General features: G+C 48.4%; 1 protein-coding gene across 6 annotated transcripts in view; it reads left to right on the top strand.

Annotated features, from left to right (window-relative positions):
• The window catches only part of PPP6R3 (protein phosphatase 6 regulatory subunit 3), a 53,351-nt gene extending 38,498 nt beyond the window's left edge, over nucleotides 1-14,853 (top strand). For 2 of the 6 annotated variants that reach the window (XM_064163089.1, XM_064163087.1), the window contains exons 15-24: nucleotides 2,204-2,301; nucleotides 3,467-3,521; nucleotides 4,184-4,314; nucleotides 5,503-5,621; nucleotides 6,944-7,094; nucleotides 7,259-7,365; nucleotides 8,279-8,426; nucleotides 11,496-11,513; nucleotides 11,831-11,953; nucleotides 13,086-14,853. In XM_064163089.1, the coding sequence (XP_064019159.1) occupies nucleotides 2,204-2,301; nucleotides 3,467-3,521; nucleotides 4,184-4,314; nucleotides 5,503-5,621; nucleotides 6,944-7,094; nucleotides 7,259-7,365; nucleotides 8,279-8,426; nucleotides 11,496-11,513; nucleotides 11,831-11,953; nucleotides 13,086-13,137 (1,002 nt within the window). In that variant the 3' untranslated portion in view covers nucleotides 13,138-14,853. Of the gene's footprint in view, nucleotides 1-2,203; nucleotides 2,302-3,466; nucleotides 3,522-4,183; nucleotides 4,315-5,502; nucleotides 5,622-6,943; nucleotides 7,095-7,258; nucleotides 7,366-8,278; nucleotides 8,427-10,887; nucleotides 11,461-11,495; nucleotides 11,514-11,830; nucleotides 11,954-13,085 lie in introns of those variants that run through there. The other 4 variants (XM_064163090.1, XM_064163091.1, XM_064163088.1 and 1 more) reach the window with 4 other exon arrangements.
• Nucleotides 14,854-18,594: the final 3,741 nt, after the last annotated feature.

The following is an 18,594-nucleotide window of genomic DNA, read 5'->3' as shown; positions in this document are numbered from 1 at the left end:
TTTATCATTTAGTTGAGTGGAACATAATATATATAATTATGGAGGGTGTCTAGAGGATTTTGGAGGGTGCCATGGGGATTTGCAGCTCAGCCAGACTGAAAGGTGAAGTCAGAGCTGTGTTCAGCATGACAGCTTAATGTATCCCTAGATGCCTAATTGCTAGTGATGCAGTGGTTAACATCCTTATGGTATTAAAGTGATTCTGGATAAGATTTTGAGGAGCAATGGCAGCATTTCTGTCCTACCTGTAATATTCACCTCCTCCAGTTGTGTTTCTGGTGGTGAAAGACTGTTGACTGGATCCTTTCTATAGAACATGCTTTTTAGCTTTCAGCTCATGCTAACATCTGTGATCTGACTACCTGGTCTAAGACTGACTATATGTAGCTTCTCTAGTTTTTATATGTAATTGCTTGGCAAATTCAAATTGTGGGTGGGGGATGAAATTTGAAGAACCTGATGCCTTTCTGCCTAGTTCAGTGATGTGCATATGAGCTGCACCTGAATACCAGGGTGCAAGCTGAGTGCTAACTGTAGCAGCTCCAGTGAGAAAGTGACATCTTCAGATCTCTCTGCTTTCTGTGCATCCCCTTGTGGCCCTGCTGTGCTCGGGCAATCCCAGCAGTTGCAGGTGGTTCCTCTGGAGCAAGGCAGGTGGGGAAGTGCTGTTTCTTTGTCTGTAACCATTTTCTTACAATGGAATCCATTTTTTTTCCCCTAAGCAAAGCTAGTGAAATGCACTTCCTGAAGTGCTCTTGTGAGGGAAGCCAAATTATTGATGGGGAATGCACTGACATTGTGTGATGGTTTGGGTGTTGCCTGCGCTCCCACACTTAAGAGAAACACCCAGACTAGACTCAGCCCAGCTGGAAATTAGAATGGAGCTTTGTATTTACAGCTTAGCACAATATATAAGCAGGTATTTACAATATATACAGCTGTAGACAAAAATATACAAGTCAAAAAGTAATACAGAAACACAACAGCCCTCCCAGAAACCAGAGTGCCCCTGGGGGGACTCCCAACCACCCTTCCATCTCCTTTCCACCCCTCTACCTCATCCCAGACTTTGCCTTACTTTCAAGGTGAGTTTGGAAAATTGGCCAGGGGGTTAGGAAGCAGAGGGATTAGTTACACAGACAGCAGGTTAGAGAGAGAAGTGCGTGCAGCCAGAGCTAGAGAGCAACTCTTATCTATGTTTGTGTTCTTGTATTTATGCATGTCAGCAAGCCTATGAGTGTAGACATCAGCATTGTTTCCTTTTCACAGCCTATCATCTAATTCCTCTCACTAAAATATCCCAGCTAAGCTCAAACTAGCAGACGTTACTTATAGCATTCTCCACCTGTACCAATTTGTTCATAGAGGTGTCTCTGGCTGTAGCTAGAATACTGTTGTAGAAGAGCAGATAAAGAAGGAAGCAGAAGGTAAATTTGTAAGATGAAATTGGGCCTATTGGGAACTTTCTTTTGCCTTCACCTTTCATAATGCCTTCACTCAAATTTGCTTTTTGGACCCTTATCCTTTCCTTCCATATTGACTTTTTTCAGCTTGAGCACCCTCTTCAAAGGTTTTACTTGTGTATGGCCTTGGCTGGCTTTAGTCTTGGCAATAACACAACTGTAAGTCCCTAGAGAATGCCTGACAATGTATTGCTAGTCCAGGGAAAGAAGGAACAAAATGCCTGGGAGTACCTTTAGTCTCTGTATAACTATCTGCCAGCAGATGGTTTTAGCTTTTCCTTTAAAAAACAGAAGCCCCAAACAAACCAAAAAGCTGAATCAGTGACAGGGAGGTGTGGAGCCTATGGTAGTGTCTAGGTGTTGAGCAGGCACTAGCTGAGAGCTGTGGTGAGAACCAGCTGTTAGACACCTAGCTGTGCAGCAGAGGGCCTGTCTGGGGCTTACCCTTCATAACTTGACATTCCCGTGAACAGAGGCAGCTCCTGTTGTTTTCTGGTGGCTCAAGGTGCTGCCCAATGTGCTTCAAGCAAGAGATTGAACTTTCTCACTGAGAGCTGCTGCTAGGTTGGCGTTCGGCTCCCCTGTAAGCAGGTCTGTAGTTAGTGCTAGCAGACTACAAACTCTCTTCCTGTCTTTTTGTGTTTAGAGAGGCTTTTATTTCTTTGGAGCAAAATGGGCAAATAGGGTTTAGAGTATTATTAGAATCATTATATCACTGTCGTTGGTCCTGGGGTTGCCAGGCCTTTTCTGATTATCAGATGCAACAAATGACGTCCAATTTTATTGACCAGTTCGGCTTCAACGATGAGAAGTTTGCTGACCAAGATGACATTGGCAAGTGAGTATGATATTAAACTGGCTTTGGCTACAGTCTGGGAAGGTCTCTGATTTTTGTATTTGGCTGTGGGTTTGCTGATGAATAAAAACCTTTACTGATGAGGCGGTTGCTGACAGCCCTGTCTTCGGTGTCGTCCGTGTGCGTTGGTAGAAGCCTCCCTGATCAGTCTGTGGGGGAAAGCAGCAGATTCTCTTCCATTCCTAATGGATGATGGACATCATCTATCCATTGGTCTCCTCAGGACTTGAATTAAGCTGTAGATAAGTTACTTCAGTGCTATGCCTTTTGTGCAAGGATTGTAATTAGAGCTCCATTTCCATGCTTCCTGTTGTCACTAACTGGAATGACGACTTTAAACTCCCATTGCCTTAGAACCTCTTCCCTTGTTCCCTGCCTTGTAAAGCAGTAAAGGTCAGGAGAAGCAGTACCCGTTATGCTGAACATGGCTAGAGGAGGAGTCTCTTGGCTCCTCTCAGAGTCTGGTAGCATTGCCACTCTTCGGTTGTTTTTTTGCTTCCCTTAGTGATTTAGTTTGCCCAATCCTATTTTTAATCCGAGACATGTTTGTAATTGTTCGTGAGACTGCTGAATAGCTTAGTATGTGAAGATGAGCAAAGCCTAACAGTGTTCTGTTTGGAACAAACCTTTTGTGATTGCTTTAAAATAAGAGATTCCACTTATTTTCCGTTGGGAAGCAGAAGGTGGCGCTGCATTTCTCACTTGCTCTCGGGAAGGTCTCTATGGAGCAGTGAAATCAGCGAGATGTCAGAACTACCAGCAGAGATCTTTGCAGGAGTTGGAGCTGGCTGATGGCAGACCATAGTTGGATGTCACATTCTTTGGCCTCTTTTTCCCTTTTTTTCTAGTGCACTACAGCACAGGATTTGAGATTTGCTTATATAATTTCAGTCATGCTTGCTTAGGCTTGTTGTATCTTCACAGCAGAGGGGAGAGACTACATTTGCCTGGCTTTGTTCCAAGTGTTTCAGTTAGCAAACTCACCTGAGAGCCAGGCCTCCTCAGTGTGTCTGTGTTGTGTGGGAAACTGCTTTGTCTTTAATCTTACTTTCTTAGATGATTGGAGAATGAGAGAGCTAAGCAATGAAGTGTCTTCATGTCCTAAAGCAACACCTTGTTTTACTGCATACATCTACTTCTTTTGTAGTGTTTCTTTTGATCGAGTCTCAGACATCAACTTTACTCTCAATACAAATGAAAGTGTAAGTATGTGTCTCTTAAACTTGTGGGGACCTCACTTGTGGTGCTGGTTCTTCTCCTTACTGCTCTGGGATGTAGTCTTTGGGAAATAACTCCCCGCCCTTGTTGCTGTAGCCTGAGGTTTTTCTCACTGGAAGCCAGTGTTAGTGTGATCAGAATCTAACAGAACTGGTTATGATTTATATAGCTGGGTCCAAGAACAAGCTTGTAATGATCTGTGCACCTTGTATTTCATGGGCAGGAGCTGTTTCAGTCTTCCAGTGAGGTTGTGGTGACAGGGAAGCAAGGACAGACACTTCAAGCCTAGATATTGGCTGTCACTTGAGCTGAAATGGGCCCCACTACAGAAAATAAAGCTGCAGTGTTTGGTCTGTTTGGCTGAAAAACTCTCCCAGGTCCTTGCTGTGTGATGAGCACTCCTGGCTCTGCTGCAGTGCTCCACTCACCTTGGCAGCAGCTGAGTAAAGCAGACACTGCTGACTGTGTTCCTGCCAAAGTGGCTGTTGTGCAGGCACTCCGGGGGGGTTCTGCTGCTTTTGGAGAAGTGGGGATTTCCCCACTGATGTAAGATTTGGCTCCAGAGCAGCGCTGTGTTTCCAAGATGCTTGCTGCTGTGAGCGGAGGTGATTAACCCTAAGCCCAGCTGTGACCCTTCTGTCTGCAGGGCAACATCGCCTTGTTCGAGGCCTGCTGCAAGGAGCGGATACAGCAGTTCGATGATGGTGGCTCTGATGAAGAAGACATTTGGGAAGAAAAACACATTGCATTTACACCAGAGTCCCAGAGACGTTCCAGGTGAGTTGTGGCTGCTCACTCAGGTGGCAGCACCCAGAGCCCTCGGCGCTGGGCACCTCTCTTGCCTCAAGCCAGCTGTTAGTGAACTCTGCCCAGTGTGGTTGGGGATGGGCAGAGAGATGATTCCAGAGGCTGGCTGCCAGCCACGTGCAGAAGAGCAGTAGCTGCCCTGCATGTTCATCTCTTCCTGAACTTAAGCTCTTGTAGCTTGTTCTTTCCCCCTGCTTATAAACCTGCTCAGCTGTCCTTATGACTAAGGCAGTCTGGCACATACCTCTGCAGGCCTTGCTGTCCTCCCTGCACTGCCAGTGTCCTTGTGGACAGAACTGCCTGGAATGCTGCACTGTTGGGAAGTAGCATCTGCTCACCAAGGCTCTGCAGCTTTCTGTGATCTGAATTTTGTCCCAAAGTAACCTTGGCTTGTTTTTTACTTTCTTGTGCCTTGAGTCACATGCCTGCTACCTTACTGTACCCATGCATCCTCCTAACACCTGTGGGCAAAATCAGTTCTTTTGTCTGATAGTGTTCTTGGTTGCTTAATATGGGGTATTTGAGGGACAGCCTTACCTTGTCACTGCTTTTTGTGTTAAATGTACTCACTAGGAAGAAAGAGATGCCTGTGGGGTTTACAGTTTGCATGCAGTTGAAGAGGATAGGCTGGAATAGAATTGAGGAGATCTTAAAATCTGATCTGGCTGAGAGGTGTCTCTGCCTATAGCAGAGAGGTTGGATTAAATGATCTCTAAGGACTCTTCTGGCCTAGACCATTCTGTGATCCTCTGATAAAAATAAATGTGGTAAGTGTAATGCTTGATCTAAAAATAAATCCATTTGTCTTATTAGATTGGTGCTGAAGAGAGCTCTGTTTTAGCATGAGCAGACCAAACAGAGCAGCAATACCTATACACGGATCTGATTCCTTGCTTTCCTTTTCTGCTCCCTTCCCCAAGGCAGGAATAGGAACAGTCTTTTGTCTTTGACTTGCAGATGGAGAGGGTGCAAGGTAGCCTCTTTACATGATCAGGTGGAAAAAAAACCTTAAACCTTGTTTTTTTGAGAGAGAAATGAGTGGAATAGGAGTAGCTACCAAATGATGGCTCGATCTGTCAGCACTGCTGGCTTTTTAGCCTCCCCAGCATGTGGTTGTGGTCAGGTACACAGGAGGTAAACTGTCTCTTTGTGTTTAAGCTCGGGCAGTACGGACAGTGAAGAAAGCACAGATTCTGAAGAGGAGGATGGAGCCAAGCAGGACCTGTTTGAGTCGCACACCAACACAGAGGACAAAATGGAAGTAGACTTAAGTGAACGTACGTAGCTCTCCTGCCAGCTGCCTTGGCTTGTATCAGAGTGTTAGATCCAGCAATCTTTGTAGGAGCTTTCCACCTTCACCCTTCTTGTTCTAACTACCTTCAAGTAATCTCTCCCACTCTAAAGACTGCTTGCAGCAGAGCATGTGAATGTTGGGAAGTTTGAATTCCTTACACATCTGTTATTTAGTCCAATATTCAGGATTCTGCTCTTGAAGAGGGGGGAAAAAGGAGGGTGCATCAGAAAAGGAAGGATGAAATGTGACCATTTAGACATCTTGAATGCCTGCAGAACTAACAAGTGGTGAATATCCAAACCTAAAACCTGGTTATTTTTGCTGGAAGCCTTTCAGGCCTTCCTTCACCTGCAGAAGCCAAATGAGTTTGCATTGCTGTGGTTTCTTGTGTGAATGAAAGACATTTGGAAACTTAGCTGATGTCACTGGTTTAATTTGACTTGAACCTGGAAACCTCTAGAGTAAAGTGGCTTTAAACTGGCACTAGGTGTGGGTAAAAGCTCTGTGTTAGTCTAGGCTGTAAGGAGCTGTACTGAAAGAGAAGGAAAAGTGAAGTGGGTTCTTTTATTTTTGTCAGATTGGTGTCACTGGCATCTCTCTGTCAAATAAGTTTTGATCCATGTGAGTTTCCTCCCATATCTGCCTAGGCTGGAGTTTCTAATTGCCAGTCAGAGCTTCCTTTTCATCCTGTTGTGTTTTCCTATGTAAGTGTTAATGAAAAACACATTTGCCTTGGGTAGGTGAAGTCCTCAGCATTACCCTATCCTAAACTAGATGCTGTTAAAGTCACAGTTGCTCCTAAATTGAGAATTCCAATAAATATTTGAAGTTGTAAAAAGCCTTAAACTTCCCTGAAACTTAGACATGGTGCTAATACATGAGAAATGATTTAGAGCTTGCCCATAGCTAAGCTGAGGTGCTCATTTTCTGTGTGTGCAGAGGAAACTGAAAAGGGGCTGAAAACTTTTCAGAGCTTGGGGAGTTTTGCTACAGAAATGAGTTCTGACAAAAAATTACAAATGTTGCTGTTCAGAGAATAAATCAGCTGATGTTTGTAGCCCAGTGTGGTTTGTTGGGGTTGTTCTTCAGTTCTAATTTTTACCTCTAGGTGCCTGTCTGTAGAACTGTTCTGTGCTGGCAGAACTCTCCATTGAGGGAAAAATCCTCTCTGGGACACTGCACAGGGGATTCTCCTGCATGTGCTGCTGCTCCTGCAGTGGATGAAGAGAGTCAGTGTTAGGCAGGTGTGCACTTGTGTTCTTCACAAGCAGCTTGTTCCTAATGAACCTACTGATTGCTTTTCAGCACCAAACTGGTCAGCTAACTTTGATGTACCCATGGAGACCGCACATGGTGCCAGTCTGGATTCTGTTGGGTCTGATGTGTGGAGTACAGAAGAACCTATGCCAGCTAAAGAAACTGGCTGGGCTTCCTTTTCTGAGTTCACATCTTTGAGGTAAGAACGTCAGAGTGGTTGAGGGTATGTTCTTTGCTCCTACAAACAAACATTGCTGTCATTCAGTCCCCAATGTGCTCTGCTACAGAACTAACTATGCCCTTCTAAGGGCTTTTCATTCTATTTAGAAATGTTTCTAAAGTGTGTTTGCTTTGTATTTGCAGCTCAAAAGATTCCTTAAGAAGTAATTCTCCTGTGGAAATGGAAACAAGCACAGACCCAATTGATCCCTTGAGTGCAAATACACCTGCTCTTGCAGCACAGCTAGACAGTAAGTACACTGCAGTTAGCAGTGCAGACAGAGGGAGTCCTCAAAGTTGTACATAAGAAGGATGTCCCTGAACTTTAAAATTCGGGTTTCCAGAGATCTCTCATTTGGCTCTGCTGTTGTTCTGCTGGATCATGAAAATGAATTGTCACAGTTTGAGCCATTGCAAAGTTTGCCATGTAAAACAGGAAGCAGTTTTGCTGTCACCTCTCACGCATGCACCTCATGAACAGGAAAGCAGTGCAAAGCAGCAGAGTGCCTTCTCTCAGGGAGTCCTCATCTGTATCAGCACTTAGCTGATCTCAGCCCATAGTCTGTTCCTATGTGGCTGTGACCCAGTAGCCTCAATGTGTTCAAATTTCCTCCTCGTGCATGTTCCAAGTTATCTTCCCTGTGCATTTCAGGTTTGTGAACTGTTCAAGGGCCAAACAGGCTAATGAGTTTTTGGTACATACTGTTAATAGACTGGGAAGTGAGGTGGGTAGTCCAGGGAGACTTCCCAAAGACTTCTCTGTACTGGAAACTTAGTCAGATTGGCACTCTGAGAGCTTGTGCCATGAATTTGACTGTACAGAACTGTAACACTCTGCTGTAACCCTGCTGAAGCCTTGTCCAGGCAGACCTTTGGCAGAAACAATTTCCAGTTGAAATGACCGAGTGGCATACAAAATGCAACCAAAAACCACTGCAGTGTGGCCTCTCCTGGAAGAGGCCCTCGGGGTCTGTCTTTCTTTTCTCTCTGTCAGAGGCCCTCGGGGTCTGTGTGTGCAGTGGGTGTTGCAGGAAGGTGACTTCCTTAAGGAAGACCTGCAGAAGTGTACAGAACTGCAAAGATTTCCTCCTGCCTGTGTGGGCTGGTGTGCTCATGGCATAGCAGCATGCCCAGCTGTGCCCTAACTGAGTGTTGTGTGCCCAGCCCCAGGAAGTGTTGCCATGGAGGCCAGCTCGGATGAAGATGATGCAGAGAGTGCAGACAAGATAACGGAGACGGTGATGAATGGCAGCATGAAGGAGACCCTGAGCCTTACCGTAGACGCTAAAACTGAAACGGCTGTCTTCAAAAGGTGAGTGCCCACTGCCTGCCTCACCAACACCCCCTCTGCAGGGGCCACCTCCTGAGGCTTTAGCTAGACGGCTTCTAAAGGAGTTGCTGGGCAGTGCTCCCTCCAGTGGGTACTACAGCGGTGCCTTTCCTTAGCAAGCCTCCACCTCAGTGGAAGACTGACTCAGCTTCTTCCCCTGGTGCCAGCTTACCGTGGGGAGTTTCTGTACAGTTTCTCTCTGAACATACAGCTGGTGGCATGCTGAAGCTGAACCTTTTCAGTGGTGCTGGGAATTTGGAATTGGGTTGGAACTCTATCCTTTTCATCCAGGAGGCTGGAGGACAGAAGCTGAAGGCCAGCCAGGGACCACTTCCACAAAGTAACTCACCAGACATTTTGGGTGATCAGTGTTCATGTATGGTTGGCATCAAATGTGTGGCACACATCCAATTGTAGAATAACTGGCAGAGCAAACTCCTGAGTTGTGACATCTTCTGTTATCAAGGGTTTGATTCAGGAGTAATTGTGACTATATTTGATTCCCTATATCAACACTGATCCTTCTATGGGAATAAAGCACATTCCCAGTTTCAGAGCTCATCTGCTGAAGATCTTGTGATCATAAATTCACTAATCAGGTGAGGTTTGTTTAGTATTAGAGCTTTGTATGGGCAAACAGGCTGCAAACAGTCTGACCCACAAAAATGGGTTTGCCTTTGAGTGAAACTGGTATGTTCTTCCCCTTCTCCCCAGCCTTAACAAATTACTAGCATTTTTGGCATCCAACCTTCTGCTCATTCTTCCAGAATCATTCCCTGTTATCTGCCCCTGTGCTAGCTTTTAAAACTGGAAATAAATAGTCCATATGCCTTGGAAGCTGCTTACGTTCCTGTCCTTGCTGGTAGGGAAAACCTTCTTGAGTTACCTTGGCCTTCTAGGGGTAGCAGGTGAGTGTCTTCAGGAAATGAAACCCAGCAGTTGTCAGTTGCTCTTGCTGCCATCCTGGTGATTACTGAAGCAATAAATAACAACCCTGGCCCCTTTTGGCACCTGACTGAAGCTCCTTAGTAAGACAGCACTAGTGACTGATTAGTGCCAGTGCCTTGCTGCCCTCATCACTGGTGCACCTGCTCTGCAGTTGATTCTGTGCTTTGGAGAACAGTTTCATGTGGTCTACATTCCTGTTGTGTTAGGTGTTTACAGTTGGATTTAGTTAGCCAACTACCATCAGGTTTTTGCCTTCCTCCTGAAGCTGCTGTAGTTCACACACCCTTCACAGTTCTGTGGCTGCTGGTTGTGGTGCAACAGCTAACAGCAGGAGGCAGCACTTCCTCCATGGAGTGACCTGCTTGACCTGTGGTGTGACAGCTTCACTTCTTGTATAGCACAGCAAGAGAACACCATAGAACTGCCTAGGTCAGAAGGGATGGCAAAGGATCATCTGGCCCAATTTCTGATGGGAAAGGAAGCCCAGATGAGATCCTCTATCACTCTGTCCAATTGCAGTTAGAATCACAGAATCATAGAATGTTTAGGTTGGAAGGGACCTCAAAACTCAGCCAGTTCCATCCCCCTGCCATATGCAAGGACACCTCTCACTAGAACAGGTTGCTCGAGGCCTCATCCAGCCTGGCCTTGAACATCTGCAGGGAGGTTGTGGAGCACAGAATCACCCAATGTGATCAAAGATTGGGTGATTCTGTGCTCCACAACCTCCCTGGGCAACCTGTGCCAGTGTCTTACCACCCTCACTGCAAAGAACTTCTTCCTAACATCTAGTTCGAATCTCTCCTCTGCCAGTTCAAACCCATTACCCCTTGTCCTGTCATTACAAGACCTTGTAGTAGTCCCTCCTCAGCCTTCCTCTAGGCCCCTTTCAGATACTGGAAGACCACTACATTTAAACCTCTAGCAATAGGGACTCTGGCATCTTGATTTGGAAAGGGGAGATAAAAGGAGGTGTCAGAGGCTGAAAGGTGAGGCCTTGACTGTAGGGACTGCTCCAGTCTGTTAGAGGAATGTGGCTTCTTACTGAGCCTGTGCTCACATGACTTTCTTGAAACTGACTTCTAAAGCTGTTGAAACAAGAAATGGGTTTGAAAATAGCATTTCCTTTGGAAGAAACACCTAAAACAGTGCTGGGAAAAGAAAGCCTATCGTAAGGGACAGCCAGAACAGTGAGAGGAGGCCCTGCCCCAGCCTCTGCACCTGGGACAGGAGGTGCTGCCAGACCTAAGCTTTGTATAGTGCCTGCTAGTAGGAAATGAGTAGTGTTTGGGGTTACCAGTGAGGGGAGGAAGTCTCAATGTGCAGAGCTGCAAGGAACAAGGCTGTCCCTTCTCCAAGGGTAAAAGCTGAGTCCAGTTCTGACGGTGCGGTGACAGCTACAGAGGAGAGAGCAAGGCAGGTGAGATGAGGAGGTCAGCTGGGGAAAACTGGATCTTGCTGAGAGAGTGCCATGCAAAAGACAGTATTTTTACAGGCTCTGCAGGCAGGAGGAGGAGTGGGAGAAAGATTCCTTGACATTTAAAGGATCCATTGAAAGGAGAACTATAGGAAGACAAATCGGCAGAGGAGAGTGCCTTTAAAATGCTCCTGGCTTGCTGCAGAACTAGATTTGTTGCCACAGAGATGTAAGATTGGTCTTGGTGTCTGCTTCAGAGCTCCCTTGTAACCCTTTCTTGCAGGTATATGGTTTGTGTTTCAGTACCTTCAGAAGGGTGTGGCTGGGGTGGCCGAGGGTGAAATAGGCAGAAGAGCTTTCATCTTAAGGCAGAGCACAAGGACTTGCCGATGCCTTCTGAGGCTGCCTGCTTGCATCAGAATGCCTTGGTGTGAGCCTGCTGCCTTGTCCCTGAGCTCTTGGGGTATCCTAGAGGAAGCTCAGTAAATGGGTTGGGCTGCACTCATAGCACCACTTAACCCATAGCTGACATTTCACTGGGCACTTAGCAGGGGCTCAGTAAAGATGCTGATGAATTGATGATCCTGCTGCTATGTTTCGTGGACAGACTTTTATTAATGCCTGTTTCTGAGGGAATTTTGAATTTCTTTTATACTTTCTTCCATTTCTGCATACTTTGGCTTCAGAGTGTTGAAATCCTATCGGTACGTATAGCAAAGGGGCATGGCTGTCACCCTCACCACCCCAGGCATCACACACTCCTGCTTTCCTTCCTCATCCTCCCTGTGAGCGCTGTGTCTCTTGCCCTCTGACTCAGTCAAGTTGGAATGCACACATGGGTGCACTGTCAGGTGTTTGTAAAGTCTGGAACCGTGTGCTTGGTCTTCATCTGGCAGTCATCATTTCAAACCCATCTGCATGTGAAATCCAGACCTGGCTGCCGGTGTCCTGCCAGCTCCCTACATTGCCATGCAATGAAACTCCACCGAAATAACCTCTTTGCTTTTCTTTCTTTTTCAAGTGAGGAAGGAAAATTGTCTACCTCCCAAGATCCTTCTTGTAAATATGTAGTAGAAGAGAACACAGAGGTTGCAGAAGAGACTCCTTCAGCTCTGCAGCCTACTAGCAACAGTCCAGATCAGAGGTAACTGCATCCAAGGGTGGTTTGACTCTTTGTAGTAGTGGTTTGCATGTTTTGCTATGACTAGCTCAGTGAATTTCTGTGAGTTGAGCTCAGCCTTAACATGTGCTTGCAGATTTTTGATACCATTTGTATTTTCTGTTCATTTCAAGACTCGGGTTGCTAAAATTTTTATCTGCCTCATATTTTTTTTCTCACAGGGTGCTGTAAAGTTCCCCTTTCTGGTTTGTTAGAATAGTGAGTTGATACACGTAGCAAAAATGATGGTTTCAGAAGAAAGGAGGAATAAGTTTGAGTTGTCCTGAGAACTGGTTAGGTGTGCCAGTTTTTCACCCTGGACTCTGGGAGGAGTCAGCTAGTGCAGCTGTATGGAAAGGAGGTGGTGCTTTGATTCATGTGAATCAGTTCCTGCTTGCAGCTTTGTCTTCAGCAGGTGTGACTCAGACTTCTTGTAGCTGTGGAGAGTTTTCTAAGTACACATACTAGTTTCCAGTGTTGCCTGAAACCTGGAGCAGCTTGGATTGCTTGGTGTGCTTGTTGAAGGAAAGAGATGAGCATTTTCTTCAGGCAGCTTGGCTGCTAGTGCAGTCTTGGAGTAGTTGAGGAGAGAGTTCTGAGGGGGCCAGCACCAGAGACAGCTCAGGGGTGACCTCATTGCTGTCTCCAACTACCTGAAGGGACATTGTAGCCAGGTGGGGGGTAGCCTCTTCTCCCAGACAACCAGCAATAGAACCAAGGGGACACAGTCTCAAGTTGTGCCAGGGAATGTATAGGCTGGGTGTTAGGAGGAAGCTCTTCACAGAGAGAGTGATTGGCATTGGAATGGGCTGCCCAGGGGGGTGGTGGAGGCACCATCCCTGGAGGTCTTCAAGAAGAGACGGGATGAGGCACTTAGTGCCATGGTCTGGTTGACTGGCTAGGGCTGGGGGATAGGTTGGACTGGATGATCTTGGAGGTCTTTTCCAACCTGGTTGATTCTATGATTGGCATTGGAATGGGCTGCACAGGGAGGTGTCCCTGCTGAGTGCAGGAAGTTGGACTGGATGAGCTTTGGAGGTGCCTTGTACCCATTCTCTGTTTGTAGGCAGTATGGTTCTTGGCTGCTCACAGCTGTGTTCCTGTCTCTGCTCCCCAGGCCTGACCAGCACACCCACCTCGGAGAGGCAGCTGCCAACGGCCCCGTATGATGCGCGTCGCCGCCGCTGCCTTGGCTGAGCAACACAAACTGATTCTCCAGGGGTCTTTCGGAGCGTTTCTGGAGGATTTCATCTTGACCCTTGTTGAAGCCAGTCACTGCTGCACTAATTTCGTGAGGGATCAGGACCAGCAACCTTTCTATTCTAGATTTTAAGATATTGTACAGAGATTCCTAAATGTGTAAAGATGCTGCGCCGCGAGGAGCCGCCGCCTGTTTATATCGGATTGCCCCGCGGCAGGCGGCTGCCGCCCCGCACCCGACAGTACTGTTACTAGAGCTCGAGTGGCTGTAAGAATAGTTTTATAAGAGGAGAAAAACAAACCAGAAAAACAAAGTGAATACACAAATCGAATGGATTTGAGACGTAACTATTTGCTGATTAGTGTGACCAAAGTATTTAGCAGTTTTCATACCTTTTTGGGTTGTTCGTTGTTTTTTTTGCCACCTTGTAAAGAAAGAAAAGAAAGAAACCAAACCCAAGCAAATTCAGCTTTCTTCTCAGATGCCCTTTCCCTGCTCTTTTGGGTTATTCTAGCTGACAAAACTGATTTCCAGAAGGATACATTTTTTTGTTGTTTTCCTTTCCCTTTTTTGGTGTTTGACATTTTTACAAGAGGTTGGTTTGTTTGTTTGTTTTTAATTGGTAATTGTTTGGGGTTTATTTTTTTTTCTCTCTCTCTCTCTTGTATCATTTAAAGGCCAGATCCAAAATGTTAAGTCTATGGGTAGAGGTTTTAAGTATTTATTGCTGCGACTTAGTTGACAAATCGATGTTCCTGTAAAGCCATAATGTTCTGTTTTTGGTCTCGTTTGCTTGCCCAGTACCTGCCAGGTGGAACACTAGGATATTTGAAGTGCACATGGCTGTTGTATTGCAATGGTTCACCTGCCTTTTTAACCCCTTCACCACCACCCCCCACACACTCACCACCCAGCCTTGTCCAGCGGAGCCTTGCAGAGCAGTCTGGCGTCCTTGGAGACAAGGGAGGAAGGGAAATGCCTGTGTTGCTGCTGGGGTGCCAGTTCCCTGCATTTTCAGAGGAGAGAGTGGTTTTTTAATCCGGATTTTTTGGCAGCAGAGCATGTTAATTGTTACTCTCACTGTACTGATCTGTGTGAGGCTTTCATTTGTATGTTCTCTAAGCCAGTTTTTTCCCGGCTGGTTTGTGTATATATATAATGATTATGGAAACTAATTCTGTGTAATTTATAATTTTCTATGTCAATGGAAAATTCCAGCAGCCTTCTCCAACAAACAGAAGCAATATACTGGATATTGCCACATTGTCAGGTGAAAGGGTTAAATCACTTCACCTCCTGCACTTTTCGAGGCAATCCTTCTTCCTGTAATAGTTCTCTTCCTTTCTTTTTACATCCTTCGTTTTCCTCGCCAGTATTTAAAGCCAAAAGGATACTCTAAGCACTGCCCAATGATTTCTTTCAGAAGGCATCCCCAGTGAGGTGCCCGAAGGTGACATTGCATACAGAAATAAAGCACGCCCCAGCCCCCACATCTACAAAGGCATTGCCCTGCTGCTTCCTCCTTTGCATTTCCTGCAGCCGGTTGGTGCCACTTGGCGGCGCAAATGGTGCAAAGGGCTGAGTCGTGTGGGAAGTGAGGGGGGGAAAAGCACTCTGTCCTGGGTGGAACTGGTAGCTGTGGTTGCCCTTTTCTTTGTACTTTATAAATGATGGAATCCAGTCAGTTTGGAAGTTGTTTCTTCTTCAATTCAGCGTTCCTTCCAGCTTGACTTTTTGTTTGACACCTTGGCAGCTCTCCTTTCACCTCCTCTCCTCTGCTCTGCTCTTGAACAGGCAGCTGTGGAAACCAAGGCACTCCTCTCAGCAGGTGAACTGCAAGCCAAGCACACATTCCAGATGCAGTGCTGTCTTAACATCTGCTTGATACTTGGAAGGACTAAAACTTCTGCCCTCTGCTTGGTGGAGCTCGCTGCCCTTGCGAGCAAGCTGCAGGCTTTAGCAGCTCCTGGAGGTAACTGAGGTGCAGCTGCAGCTCATCCCTGTGCCTGCAGCTCAGCGCTGTCTTCTGCTGTCTTCTCCTGCCTGCTGATGCTGAGCTGGATCCCAGGCTGCTCTGCACTTCACTTGGAGCTCAGACTCCAGCAGCAGAATTTCCTCCCCTTTGCCTCCATGTCTGGTATGTGAGAGGTGTGAGGAAGGGTGGGGAGTGGAGTTCACCCCTCAGGGTGCTTCCAGGGTGCAGTGGAGCTCAAGGAGGGGGTTGGCTCACCTGCTGCTGGCTCTGGTGCTGCCGAGGGAGCTTCCCTGCTGTGGCTTTTCCTGTTAGGTGAGGGGCACCCAGGATCAGAGCTGGACTTGATCCAGCCTGAGCTTGTTCTGAGCTGCAGGGGATGCTTCACCCCACTGGCTGTGACTTGGATGAGGGATGATGAACTTACAAGCAGGAGGACAGGAACTGCTGCTCCAAAGCCACTGGTAGCAGCAGAGGGTTGAGGAGACTCTGGCCTTTGGGTGCAGGGGAAGAGTGGCCCAGGGTGAGGAAAAGGCTGAAGAACTCAGCACCTTCTCTGCCTCTAGCAGCCAGGCCTTCAGAGGTCACTGGGTTCCCAGCCCCCAGGCTGGCAGCTGGGCTGGGGAGCAGAATGCAACCCCCACAGTCCAAGAGGAGATGGTTGGGGACCTGCTGCACTGCTCAGACACACACAGGGCTGGGGCTAGATTCCAAACCCACAGGGATGTTGAGGGAGCTGCTGGAGCTGCTGCCCAAGCCACATCCCAGCATGTGCCAGCAGCCCTGGCTGAGTGGGGAGATGCCAGCTGAGCGGTGATGGCAAACTTGGCACCTGTGGACAAGAAGGGCTGGAAGGAGGCCCTGGGGAACCACAGAGCTGTGAGCCTTGGTGCTGGGGAAGGAGATGGAGCAGGTCCCCTGCAGTGCCAGCATACCGCATGTGCAGGACAGCCAATAATCAGGCCCAGGTAGCATGGGGGCATGAAGGGCAGCTCCTGCCTGCCCAGCCTGACCTCCTGCACCAGGGGGACTGCTGAGGAGGGGGCACAGGCTGTGGGGGTTGATTCTGTGGGCTTCTATGCAGTGGCAGGGGCAGCTGCTACTGTGCAGTCTGTTCTTGTGCCAGCTCTCTGGAGAGGAAGGAGTGGGATGGTGGAGGACTGCACCTCTCTCCTGGGCAGAGGAGACTGGAAGTACCCCTCAGCTGGGTGTCACCTGCTGCACCATGCCAGAGGGATGGGTGTCATGAGGCACTTAGTGTCATGGTCTGGTTGATTGGACAGGGCTGAGTGTTAGGTTGGACTGGATGAGCTTGGAGCTCTCTTCCAACTTGCCTGACTCTATGATTCTTACCCATCAGACTAGTCAGTGGTAAATTCCTAGGGTGGAATATGCAAGAGGAGAACAAAAACCTCAAAGATGACAGAAGGGCAAACCTGCAAACAGAAGAGGACCATGAAGAGCCAAGAGAAAGGTGAATTACTTCAGTGACCTGTGGCACAAACACAGGAAGTGCCTCTGAGAAGTTGTGGTCAGTCCTTTTAAACACTGCATCCTCAGATCTGCTCCACTGCTGGCACTGGGCTTGGCTCTCCAGGGCAGAAGGCAGTTTGCTCACACTCACCTCACAGACTCAGGCAGCACAAGTGCCCTTCAGACTGTGCCACAGTTTCTCCCTTGCCTGCCTTGGCTTCTGATCCGATTCCTTTCCGCAGTCTCTGCTTGCTCGTAGCCTGCTTGGTCACCTCCAACCCCCTGAGAGCAGGCCCCACCTGCACACCTTTCCACACTTGGTGTAAGTAGCACTGATCACCTCCTACCAGCATTTCCTCTCTGCTCTGCCTGTGCCAGGCAGCACTGATGCTGTAGAATCATAGAGCTGAGCAGGTTGGAAGAGAGCTCCAGGCTCAGCCAGCCCAACCTAGCACCCAGCCCTGCCCAACCAACCAGACCATGGCACTAAGTGCCCCAGGGGGCTCGTCTGCAACACCTCCAGCCACGGCCACTCCACCACCTCCCTGAGCAGCCCATTCCAATGCCAATCACTCTCTCTGCCAACAACTTCCTAACAACATCCAGCCTGGACCTGCCCTGCCACAGCTTCAGGCTGTGTCCCCTTCTTCTGCTGCTGCTGGCTGCCTGGCAGCAGAGCCCAACCCCACCTGGCTACAGCCTCGCTGCAGGCAGCAATGAGCTCTGCCCTGAGCCTCCTCTGCTGCAGGCTGCACACCCCCGGCTCCCTCACCTCTCCTCACAGGGCTGTGCTCCAGGCCCCTCCCCAGCTTTGTTGCCCTCTTCTGGGCACCTTCCAGCACCTCAACAGCTCTGTTGTATTGAGGAGCCCAGAACTGGCCACAGCACTCAAGGGGTGGCCTGAGCAGTGCTGAGTACAGACAGCACTGATGTCAGAGGGTTTCTGCTCACGCCAGGCAGCACTGATGTCAGAAGACTTCTGCCTGTGCCAGGCAGCACTGATGTGGGAGGACTTCTGCCTTTCATCAGCCTTCTGGAGGCAAACCTGATGTGAGCATCACTGCTTCAGTCTCCACCCAGAATTCCTGGGGCTGAGCGTGAGTAGCTGGACTTGACCTTTTCTCTGCTCTCAGCCTCTGCTGCCCAGCCAAATGGCTTCTGTACACAACTGGCCCATGAGGTCTGGAGAGACTGGTTTGTGGTTGCATCACCTTTCATCACAGCCTCTCTCTTCAGCTCCTGACTGTGAGTCTGAGGGCAGGAGCTGCTCCATGTGGTGGCTGTGCTGACCACAGTGAGAACAGACTGCTGGAACTGACCTTGGGGCCTGTGGACTTAAGGAGTGCACTCATAGAGTCATACATCAGTAGGGGCTGGAAGGGACCTGGAGGTCATCCAGTCCAACCCCCTGCCAGAGCAGGGGCAGCCAGGGCAGGGCACACAGCAACACATCCAAGTAGCTTTGGAAGCTCTCCAGGAGACTCCACAGCCTCTCTGGGCAGCCTGCTCCAGCCTCTAGCACCCTCACACCAAACAAGCTTCTCATGCTCAGCTGCAACTTCCCGGGCTCTGCTTTGTGTCCATTGCCTCTTGCCCTGTCCCAGGACAGCACCGAGCAGAGCCTGGCCCCTTCCTGACCCCCACCCCTCAGGCATTCACAGGCACTGTTCAGATCCCTCTCACCTTTCACCTCTGCAGGCTCTCAGCCTCTCCTCCTCAGCTGTTCTAGGCCCTTCAGCATCTTCACAACCTCCATTGGACACTCTCCAGCAGTTCCCTGTCCCTCTTGACCTGGGGAGCCCAGAACTGGACACAATTCTCCAGCTCTGGCCTCGGCAGAGCAGAGGGGCAGGAGAACGTTTCTTGCCCTGCTGCCCACACTCTTGTTGCTTCACCCCAGCTTGTGCTCAGACATCCACAAGAGCAGGGGTGCAGGCTCTGCTCCAAGGGCAGATGTGGTGAGCTGGAGCTCGGTGTCTG

This window comes from Pogoniulus pusillus, chromosome 24, assembly GCF_015220805.1.
Source record: "Pogoniulus pusillus isolate bPogPus1 chromosome 24, bPogPus1.pri, whole genome shotgun sequence".
Classification (NCBI taxonomy): domain Eukaryota; kingdom Metazoa; phylum Chordata; class Aves; order Piciformes; family Lybiidae; genus Pogoniulus; species Pogoniulus pusillus.
This window is presented reverse-complemented; position numbering and strand designations above follow the sequence as displayed.